This window comes from Rhipicephalus sanguineus, chromosome 6, assembly GCF_013339695.2.
Source record: "Rhipicephalus sanguineus isolate Rsan-2018 chromosome 6, BIME_Rsan_1.4, whole genome shotgun sequence".
In the NCBI taxonomy this organism is placed as follows: domain Eukaryota; kingdom Metazoa; phylum Arthropoda; class Arachnida; order Ixodida; family Ixodidae; genus Rhipicephalus; species Rhipicephalus sanguineus.
The window spans coordinates 163854880-163866982 of record NC_051181.1 but is presented as its reverse complement, the minus strand read 5'-3'; the positions used below and the strand labels follow the sequence as shown (position 1 = coordinate 163866982).

The 12103-nt window shown below is 45.7% G+C and overlaps 1 protein-coding gene across 1 annotated transcript in view; it reads right to left on the bottom strand.

The window, feature by feature from the left end:
• Positions 1-350: 350 nt before the first annotated feature.
• LOC119397686 (uncharacterized protein K02A2.6-like) overlaps positions 351-12103 on the bottom strand; it is a 30393-nt gene continuing 18640 nt past the window's right edge. Inside the window, exon 4 of the mRNA XM_037665109.1 lies at positions 351-416. Coding sequence (XP_037521037.1) covers positions 351-416 — 66 coding nt within the window. The remainder of the gene's footprint in view (positions 417-12103) is intronic.

The following is a 12103-nucleotide window of genomic DNA, read 5'->3' as shown; positions in this document are numbered from 1 at the left end:
GATGTGGAATCCGCAGGAGTGGCACAGCGACATGGAATTCTCAGTCCACGAGTTTAAAAGTGCAGTTGCGTCGCCTCTGCGGCGCTTTCTACGGAATACCTACTTCATATATTGCGACTACAAGTTTCGCACTGAAGCTTCCAAACCTGAATACATGTGCACCGTGAAGTATTTAGAAGCTTTTTATTGGATTGTGGCCACATTGGCTCAGTAAAACTTTCTGAAACTTGCTGCGTTAATTAGCTTGCTTCCTAAGGACGCAACTTAACTCCAACGCCGCCAAAACCTAAAACGTCACGGTGCGTTGGTGAGGTATACTCGAAGTGCGCGTCATCTCTTGCATTTTCGTTTTAAGCGCCGATGATGAGGATGATGACGATGATGGTCGTCGTGATCTTTGTATCGGGTGTGGTGCCCTGAGGTGAAGTAAAATCTGCACAATCTCCATGATCAAAACAGAGCTTGTTCACTGTCTCACTGACCACCGTTTTAAAAGTCTCGCGTTCATAATGGAAGTCGCTGCTAGGGGCTGCACATGTGAGCCGTGGCCATTGCGCGCGCTGGATTACCAAGCGTCATCTCGTCACAAGACTAATCCTTTTGATGTTATAAAGGGGTAATTTACAAACATGAGAAACAATGGTTTTCTCTTTAGTGTCCCTACCACGACCAAGTGACCCTTTCACAATACAAAAAAAAAAGGAAAAGAAAGAAAAACTGGGGAGGGACAAAGCATGCAGTCTGCGCCGGTGTTTCCCACAGCAAAATCGCTGCTAATGGGCAATGAGAGACAGAAGAAGAAGAAGAAAAAAAGGCCTGACCGAGGTAATTCGCCACATTATTTTGAGAGATGTCTTTTATGAGGCACTAGTGGTGCCAAGCCTGAAACAGGGCATGTAGGGAAGGGTGTTTCAACTCCACTAACGTCATCGGAAAACTGCGTCGGAACGCAGCTTACCCTAAGGTTCTTCTTATTCTTCTTCTGTCTCTCATTGCCCATTATCAGTGATACTGTCGTAAGTTGTTTTTGTGTTACACACCACAACTTGCTAAGAGGTATGTTTTACAGGAGAAAACTGGGCATTTGAAACCAATTTTGAGACTGGATTTAACAAAATTGTCTTGATTAATGCAATTAAATCCTGGTACGTCGTCGACTATTTGTTGGGCTAACTGTTGCCTCTTCCACTTTTGGTGGACCGGTGGCGAGTAGTGGGATTTATCCGATTTTGTGGCGCATACCCGTTTATGATGGACCGTGACGACGACATGACACGCCGACAAGCCGAGACCCTAAGGTGCTTCGCCCCTAAAAAAAAAGCTTCTACTTCCTTCCCAATGATTTTCATCAAACTTTGAGGTATAACTGTTTCGTAGCTCCTTCGCAGACCTCTATTAAAGTCTGAATTTAGATGTTTGTCTCCCTCACTTCTCAACCTGATCTGGTGTATTCCTTCATCACCAAGCATTTTTATTATATTTATTATCTTCAGGAACAGGACAAGAAAATTTCGGTGACCGTGATGTTTCACTTAAATGTCTTTAATCTTTAATGGCGCTAGTGCCGAGCGTTTGATTCACTTCGTGGCTCATTAACGCATATCTAATGCGGGCATGGGCCAAATATGATTTCGTTATTTTAAATGCGAAGCATTTCTTAGCGAACCTCTGGCACTTTGAGCGTTTCTATCTACCTATCTATCTATCTATCTATCTATCTATCTATCTATCTATCTATCTAGCCGCCTACGTCTGGGTGCTGTCATGATCGCCTCCTTAACTTGGTGTAAACCAAAATTTGCATGGGAAGGTAAGAGGATTTGACGAATATGACTGCCGGGTCATGACATGAATAACGTCAAAATCTTGTCGCGTACGTCGTAAACCCTTTCCACTAGACACGTGTGGCACATACCCGTTTACCACGGGCCGCGGTGTACGGGTATGTGCCACAGGTGATTGACAGTTTATATCTACCCAGCAACGGCAAGAACAGACATTCTTAACTTAAATGCTAGAGCGTTAAGGAAAACCAACATCGGCAGCATTGACTCAACGAATGGAAAGAATGAAAATTAGGATCCCAGCAGGAATCGAACCCAAGCATTCTGCGTGGCAATCAGGTATTCTACCACTGAGCCACGCCAGGTCTATAAACTGGTTTGGAAAAGCAGCCTACGCAGGCGTAATATCGGTGCAACGTCAAACGTGGTTGTGGTGCTGGCTATCTAATTTTACAAGAAAGGAATAAACACTACATGATACTCCTACGATGTATACTCCTACGATACAGGCGTCATATTCGATTAACATCTGTGGTTCCAGTCTTGGCTCCGCTTTTATAGCAGTCTAATAAACGTTACGTTTGTATTCCTATGATTCAGCAAGCTATATTGAAGCATTGCTCGACCCCGGAGGAATATATTAACGAAAGTTGCATATGATATCCACATCACCGCACCGTAAAGTGCACTTCGTCCACCAGAACGACGCGGTGTCCACTTCATTTCTTACGAGGCTGGGCTGTGGCCTCATGCTGACCGAGGATGATGCCAGATTGATTGGCAGCCGCTTTGTAGACTAGGCTACTTAGGCCATATGCGCCCAGGTAGTCTACGAATACGACAAACACCATCCACTGATGTTGGTCTACGTAGAACTATCCAGGCCTGCCAGCCTCGACGGCCTATACCTCACCAACGCGAAGGGTGGCTTCAGGTTCCGACATGTCGCCGGCTCTGTCGACAGACAATTTGTCGACAAAATGACCGAGGAATCAACGAATTCCAACAGCTCTACTATACCACATACTTCACTACACATGGACTCCTCGTCATCACGATCACGACCGGATCCTATAACAAGTAATGACCAGCTGCTGGTGCTCACTGATCACGGTGATGATGCCCTTGTTCAAGGACTGTCAAGAACTTCCTGCACACATGCACACGGGTTCGGGAACGTGTGTGCGTTCTCGGGACACGTATAAGCACTACATATCAGCTACCGCTTCTGGTGTAGGTAATACCCACGTTGCCATTGGCAGCGTTACTCAACCGTAAACAACTGGTTATATAACACATATGCGGCTCTTCAACATATATATGTGTGCGTATAAAATTTATACAAATCTTTAGCGTCATTTTGTAACGTGTCGCTCAATAAAAAAAGTTACGCCACAGTCACCTACCCGCCGCATGGTTCGCATAACATCGACTCCCACGGTACGTGGGATCTGCCGATTTTATTTATGTATTTCTTCCTACATGTGGCTGATACCCGCATATGCAATGCAGGTGCTATCGTTAGTCGTGATGTAATAACGAGCTAATGCCACGCACACTCCATTTTTCTATTTTTTATGTAACCGGCTCATTACACGTGTAGCTAATGCCTTGCGAGAGCCGCGTCCGAATGATAGGAACCTTCCAGATTATTTTAGGACCGTCCGATACGATTACGCGCACAACGTGAACATTCGAGTTTACTCTGGAACTCACGCAGAACAGCATTAGTGTACAGCTTGAATTGCTTGTACTTTGACATTTAATTTTCCGGGTACAAATTCGCCTAAATAAAGAGTTCCGTATTTTCGAGTCCTGCTGGAGCCTTCTTCACCGTCACGGCTACGTGACAATATCACGGTGCCACAAGCGATCAGTCATGTTAGTCATAGATTCGTACGCTCCATATTTTTTGCGGGATTTTTTTAACGACACCCACTTGGTGGTGAATCTGAGATGCTGCAAAGGAACATAATGTTGCTAGGCGCCATAGCAAGAAAAGCAAGATAAAGTACAGGGAACAGCCGTCACGGTATCTTCGTTTCTTTTAGGCACAAAAAACATATAAGTAGAGCGACAGTTCACTGGTGTTTCTGTTCATAGCACCAGCTGTCAGCAGTTTATCTATGGTCTTAACGCGCTCGTTTTTTCTTGACGCCGGGCATCAACTACGACTTCTGTAGTGTTGCAATGCGGAGCACGGATTAGCTGTACGGAGTTGGCACAAGCTTCTCTAATCCCGTATCTAATCCTCCATTCTTTTGTGCAGTGGGCCTCCTGCTTCGGTGGTCGTGGAATCCTTTGGTGACAGAAAAGGCACTGAAGATATATTCTGCTTACAAAGCTGGCAGCAGGTCTTATTGCTGATGCCAGAGGTGGTAAACTGATCTGTCGAAAGACCACGTCGCCTTAGCCACTTTCAGTAGATACAGGCAACTAAGCGTCACACAGAAAGGCTCGACTGCATGAACGGTTGAACAGGTACAAATTGACCCGCATTTTCTGAGCCAAGTAGATCTGTACTATGGACGTGGGTTCCCCTTAATGCCCGTGGACAAAGTCGCAAAAACAAATCCAATATGTTTCAAAAAACGGCAGCTGCGGTATACCTAAACAACTTGCTATTCCCGGTTCGTGCTCAAATCCGAAATAAAAAAAATCACAGCATATCCACGGAGTGATGATGATGAGTGGGCGAAGCTGCGGAGGTTCATCGGTAAACCGTGAATCTTCCGTGATTCTGCCCAGTACATCATCAACCGACGTGAGATCGGGCGCGTTTATACTAAAGGTTCGATGAGTTATGACGACTTGCAGCTCACTTTCTATTTTACATGTACGCTGTGAATTTTCATTGTTTAGAAAACCATTGCTTTAGAAAACATCTGGCGTTCTTTCGGTTAAGCAGCTGGCGACTTTTTCGTTTTGCTTTAGAAACATCTGGCGTTCTTTCGTTTTGCTTTCAGAAAACATACTGGCGTCTTTCGTTGGTTTATTTCATCATCAACGGCGTTTTGAACAAAATTTTTATTGTTTAATCACGCACAGAGAAATCTCACCAGGCACTACTTGGAGGTAAAACAATGGCTGCTAATGGGAATGAGAGACGAAGAAGTCGGCTTTTAGCTAACACTTACACTTCTACTAACGTTTCCTACTGGAACATGCCAATGGCTGCTAATGGGGAATGAGAGACAGAAGAACTCGGCTTTTAGTTAACGCGCACGCTGCGAATTTTTTATTGTTCAACAACGCACAGGAAAAATCTCCCACCGGCACCACCTTGGAGGTCAAGATCTGGTACTAGCGTTACGACTGGTTACGCACTACGAGGGACGAACGGGTGCCGCTTTTAAGGAGCTTCGCCCCTAAAATTACACCATCTCCCGCTAAAGAGGACCATGAGGCGATGCGAAGCCGGAGCACTTGCGCGATTGCGTTCCGTTGGCGTTCGTTGGGCATGCTACCCACCTCAGGCATGCTACCGACCTCGCGTCGTGGAACGCGAAGAGGAACACTACGCGCGTGGTGTCTTCCCTCTAGCCTCGCCGTTAATTCTCACAGGGCGAGCGGGGAACGCGGTCGACAGGCTTGCGAGAGGGAGGCAGCGTAGGAGAGGAGAGGGGGAGGGGACGCGCATGCGCTGGCGCTCATCGCGGCGCTACGCAGGAGAGAATTTCGGCATGTCGAGCCCGCATTTCAGAGGAGTCAACCGAAGCAAGAACGCGCGCAGCGCTCTACCACTTGAAGCAGAGGAGACTAGAGGAGGAGAGCAGCGCATGCGCCGCGAGAGCAGAAGCAAGAACGCAGGAGAAGCGCAAGCAGGTGCTGGGAGAGAAGTGGAGAGAGTAACGCGCAGCTGTTGGAGAGAGGGAAGGAGGAGAGTTGCGCATGCGTAGTGTGAGTGCGGACTACCATGCCGCGGGACATACCCCCGAGCAAGAGATGCTTCGCATCTAAAAAGAGCGCTAGTCATTATCCAAATATAGAGAGAAAGAGCAGCGGAAGGCAGGGAGGTTAACCAGAAGTTTGACCTCCCTAATCCACCAGTGTAGTATAGCAGAGAATGTGTCGCGCTTGTAACATCGACGTTGCGGCTTCCATTCCCGGCCACGGCGGCCGCATTTAGACGGGCTCGAAATGCAAGGACACCCGTGCGCTCAGGTACGCGTTAAAGAACCCCCGGCGATAAATGTTCATCAGGAATCCACCGCAACACACGACAAGGCCACTCGTCGAAACATTGGCTACAGCGACACCCCGTGGCCAAGAGCTTTTCATCCTTTCAAGCTTCCCTTTAAATTCTACTTCGTAAAGGCAGTAATATATTTGTTATTACAGCTTATTTTATTTTCTGTGCATACATTGTGTTTACACCCGCAGATCTGCCCTCATGTAATCTTCGCGCCACGATGGTTACCCCACAATTCGGCGGCAATTCTTACCCTAATTTATTAGAAGGAAAGGTGACTTTTGAGGGCTCGTTTTTGCTTTGTTAGACACAATATTAATGAGAACTAACAGACAATAATGCCAGGGAAAGCATAAGGAATGTTATTTGTAGTAAATAGGATGTAAGTGTGAAGAAAGTAAAGTGGACGAAAAGATAACTTGCCGCCGGCAGGGACCGAACCTGCTACGGCGGCAGTCATCCTCCCGTCCACTTTATGAGGTATATATGTGCATGTAAACCTAGGAGTGTTCGTCAGCGGCGATCGCAGCCATGGCGGCCAGTGTGGAACATTTTTTTCTGCCTGTTGGCGTCACGTAGCACGTGATTTTTTACGAGCTCGCAGCTGACCCATAATCCCTCGCATACTACCTACGCCATCAAGTCTAATTTGTTAGATTATTACTAATTTAATCTAACTTATTAGATTATTACTAATTTCTTAGATGTCATTCAGGCATTCAAGTGCGAATCGCTCAACCGGATTTCGAAAAGCAAGGCCCCTTTGGTGCAATGTTGACGTACGCTGCTAAGGAGGCCGAAAATAATAGGTGTTTCTCCGAAGGATACCATTAGGACTTTTCTGACTTCCCGTAAATCGTGAGACGGCATCTTGCGCTCAGCTTATAAGATGACGAGAAAAAAAAAACGTCATTAGAGAGAGGCCTAGGAGAACGTCGACGGGGCTGTTATTAATCGCCCACGATTCGCCGGTCTCGTTCCTTACATCTCGACATGGCCAGAAAAATTTATTTCCTGCCACCGTACCCGTCTGGTGCTCGGACTTCGTATATATGTAATGATTCGTACGCATCACGCTTTTCTTGTAATTTCGCGCAGGGTTAAGTTGATGATCAATGACCGTGCATTTTTCTTCTTATCCATCGAAGCGAAAGTACGGATTTTTGAACCTAGCGCCGACATTCAGCTGCGATCTCAGCAGGTTGTGTGTAGATTAATGTAGGAACTTGAACATGGCCAGCTAATATGTTCGGTGTAATTTGGAAAACACTCGACTGCTTGGGCGCCGATTGATGTAGGGACTGAAAGATGACCAATAGGCTAGTTTTATCGCAAACAAACTTGCCGCGGTAGCGACTCTTGCTTGTACAGGCCCTCTAGTTTACTTCAAGTTCATGACGTTTCTTTCTTTTTTTTTTTTTTGCTGAGAGGTGCTGTTACAATAACACACATAAGCACAAGTTACAGAATATTGTAGATTTGTTGGAGTATAAGCGATATAGTATATATCATATGTTTTATTTAACGTAATTCTGGTTAAAACGTAGTTGCGGCCTCCGGTTTGCAAATATTACAAAATTGCTTATAAATAGCTCCGGGAAGCCGCGAACTTTCAGACAATGTTGGGCTACAACTAGGCCTTGTGTCTCATAAGTATTGTTACTTGTATCATCCTATTAAACACGTTTTAAATTTAACCAAGGAAGGAGCAGGAGAGAGAGGAAATGCAGGGATGTTAACCAGTCTAGAAAAAGTGGTATGCTGCACTACACTGGGGTAATGGATGGGGAAGTTTTAAGGACAGAGATACAGATAAAAAGAGGGGGGGGGGAGCAGGCACGCACAAAGTCACACACCTCAGGGTCACGATATCGCCATTGCTCTGCGACCGTCGGTGCAAGACTGATGTCTTAAAGAATTTGAGCAATACCTTCGTCACCTTCATGCGCAGTGACCTCTCAAGACGACATTCCAAGATGGTTTCTGCCGTCATTGGTCTTACAGCGACCGCTTTGCAGTCAGGTAGATGTAGTGATGCTGCGTGTTTCAGGATAACATGGTGAAAGAGGCTTTGCATTTTGCCAATAACAGATCGTTATGCGTTGTAGACGGCACTAAATAACAGCGCAGAAAAATAAAGCGCGAAATGGTTTCTAATCATGCCCTTCATTTCAAATGTTCAGTATTTACGTTTATTTGATATCGTTTATAAGGACGATATCGAGTTAAACAGCAATCATATAAAACGGAATCTAACAGTGCTGTCATAGAGAAATCTGGCTTCGTTTCTCTCGCTATTTTGTAAGTGTGTGTGTTTTTTAGGATAACGTAATTTCTTCCTTCTTCTGAACGACTGCAATAAAACCTGTGCGCACATTTCTGTGCAATTTTCCGGATGTCAGCTAAAGGTACGCGACCTGGAAGGAAAGCCCTCATGGGCGATCGCTACCGAAAACGTCACCGCTGTTGTTATTAATCACCGTGTCTCCAGTTCCATTTCGTAGCTCTTGTCGATCGTACGGAACAGTTTGACGGATGACATTTCTCGTCCAGACATGCCAGGTGCACATGGCAGCAGGCATTACTTCCTCGTTCGGTAGCAAGAAAAGGAAATTGATCTGTTAGCCGGAAGCACCGGAATTACCTTAGAATGTTGCGCCCGCAAACGTGACTTCTTATCTGTTTTATGCCACCACACCGCGCAGGGTATTAAACTGGAAATTCGCACCTGGTTAGACTTCCTGATTTGATTGCTTGCGCTGCGCAGAAACGCCAAGAACAACGAGTTAGCGGTCATATCTTGTAGAGAGAGAGAGAGAGACAGAGAATGATTTCACTTGCAGAAAGACACAGAGGTAGGCTGTGGAGATTAGCATATAGACCCCTGAACTTGCCGCCGGCGTCGTACAGTGGTTACCGCGCTCGGCTGATGGCCTCAAAGACGCGGGTTCGATACCGACCGTAGCGGTCGCATTTTCGATGGAGGCGAGAATGCTTGGGGCCGGTGTAATTTTTAGGTGCATGTTAAAAAAAGTGGCTGAAATTTTCGCAGGCCTCCACTACGGTGTGCCTCATAATCACATTGTAGTTTCCGTGCGTAAAACCCCAGAAAAATAATTATTATTGGTCCCTTGAAATCGTGCACGCGCAAAATTTTATGGCAAGTTTTCACTAAGTGAAGGATGGTTATTTCTTAACTTCGAGCACTGTTTCTATCTCCCTACATTTACGAAGTTCTTGAGCTAGCAGGGTGAATTTTGAACCGTTTTTTCTTATGACTTCAAACAGGCTTATATGGTAGCTTCCTGCTATAGTCTGGTGGACAAGAGTTTTTAGGCATGAAGTGCGTTTAGCTCCCGTTGTCCGTGACGTTCTCCTGCCCCGTTATCCGGACACTCAAACGAGAACATCCGGGCAACCAGTCAAACGTTTAGAAAATGCGTTCTCTGGCCACTTGCCTTTTATAGAGAACCGCATTACATACGCTAGCTACTGCCCAAACAAGTTAAAAAAGATATTGCTTATGAGTTCTTAATGCTTGCACACAATATCGCTGAAGCTGTAACTCTTAGTACGCTGAAGTTTTGTTTGTCATTTCCAACAGCGACGTTGCAAAGGTAGATTCAGGGCAGCATACGCTTGATTGACACATTGTGGTACTGAGACAGGGTTGCCTGTGCTCTTTCCAATGTCAGCGGTCTGTGAATTTTGCGGCGCGGGTTTTACGCCGTCTCTTTCGAGAGATTGCGTCCCGCTGTGTGACCACGCAGGCAGCGTCCACGCGGCCCGGATTTCCTTTAGCCGAGACGAGACTTGTAACGAATTACTTGAAGGACATGGTGCAAGGTTACAAACCAGAAGGAAAAAAATAGGAGGGACAGAAAGAACGCCAGAAAACAGACTGGACGGGGCCCACCGTTGAAGAAATGAAGTTTCACAATACGCTATACGTTGGGCTGTTTGGTGCACAGCTACTTGAAAGGCCTTGCGCAAGGTTACAGAATAGAAGAAAAAAAATAAAAGGGACTTTTTTTTCTCTTGTTTGTAAACTTGCGCCACGTCTTTTAAGTAATTCGTTGCCAGTCTCGTCTCGGCTGAGATTGATTTTGTAGATATACATTTAATTAGGATTCTTTATCTCAGTTGCTAGGCTCAGTGTTACTAGGCTCAGTGCGTTAGGAGTGCTGTTTTCTTGGGCGATTTGGAACAACATACTGTATTTTTGGACGCACTTGAAACACAAGGGCACAGTGAGGCACACATAAACTACAAAGAAAAGCGCTTTAGCAACTGAAGTTTATTTGAGCATCCTGCCTACATTTGTACGTGCGAACTTGAACCATGCGACGTATGGTATCACACCATCGAATTAAGGAACAACATTTCCTTTTAAGGAACAACACTTTGCAGTTCCTTAATCTCCAACTAACCTTTCGGGGCAAACACACCTGTTGGGCTTATCATCCTCGAGCTAATAAACCACACCGGCCGTTCAGTTCATCGCACTCTAAGTTGGTAAAGCGAGGCATAGTGAGCCTTCGTTTCACAAATGCAGTTAAGAAGTCTGGTGGTCATGCGACAGACACCAGCTTGTGTGAACAAGTGGCACGTCTAACCTCGGCGGGTTACCCAATCGATGTGCTCGCGTCGGTAGCAGGTACCGTGCTAAAGAAAGTCCAAAGCCCGGATAGTACCTGGGGGAACATAACCAGCAGAAAGAAAATATCTGGCGGCCATCCCTTATATTCACAAAATTTCGCATGGGCTGAAGAAAGTGGCCGGCCAAGTCGGAGTCGAGATGAATTTTTCCGTACCAGACAAGCTACAAAAATTGTGCAAGCTCACAGAACTGTCAGCAGTGAAGCCGAGAGGATGCTAGAAAAAAACATCCAAACCCTTTTGTAGCCTGTGCAGAAAGGGTGGTCTACAGCTTGCCATTAACATGCGGTGCGAAATACATCGGCCAAACTGGGAGATGTACGAATGATCGCCTAAGAGAACACAGACAAAACGTTGCACGGTACAGGGACGGGCACCTATCAATACACTGCAATGGCTGTGGTTGTTCACCCGTATTTTCAAACTGTCGCATAATCAGCCACCATAAAGATTGAAGCACGAGAGAGAGGCACAATCTATAATCAGAGTAGAGGCCATGTGTGTCATCTCCGCATCGGTTGCTTTGTCACAAAAGGAAATGTTGTTCCCTAACTCGATGGTGCGATACCATACGTCACATGGTTCAAGCTCGTATGTACAGATATAGGCAGGATGCTCAAATAAACTTCAGTTGCTAGAGCGCTTTCGTTTGTGGTTTATGTGCGCCTCACTGTGCCCTTGTGTTTCAAGCGCGTCCAGAAATTCTGTCCATTAGTTCATGTGTTTTCACGTGTGTTTTTTTACGTGCTCACATCTTTCGTGCTTTCTCTGTGATATTTGAACTGTTATTGCGTTTACCGAATGCATTCACGCGTTGTAACAGTGGCTGCATTTGCCCTTTCTTGCTTAGACCTATTGTGACTCGCATTAATCAATAAATAAAATGAGGATGAGGAGGAATTTGTCTCAACTCTATCTACACACCCTTGCCACTCTCATCGGCGCATTAGTTCCCGCTTCCATGATTATAAGAAATATCGCGTAGGTAGCAGCAACTCGCTACATCGTTGAGTTGATTCGTATAAAATGGGTGGCGCTTGCTCGTTACATTTTACAATTGTCATAGAAAAACCAGAACAAAGACGAAAGCATCGTGTGTGCGCACTTTGTCTTCTTTAGAAGCCCTCAGAGCTTATGGGCAAAAAGCGGCGCTGTCCCGAGGGTGATTAAAATTTTGATTAAAAGATGGTCGTGTTAACATAGTATACTTATGCAATAATTAACATACAGAAGTATGAGAAAGATGGAGGGAGACGACCCCGAGCTTTAAATTACGGAAAGCAGGGACTCCGACAGGATGGCACGTTCATTAAAAGACACGAAGGTTGAGCAAAAGCTTTAAGAGGCTCATGGACATAAGAAGAGTTTTCGCAGGTGGAACTACACTAGAAGAAAGGTACGCTCGCGAGCATCACAGGCTCCAGGCGAAATTGTTAAGCGGTGTAATCTGTTAAGCACTCTGGATAAT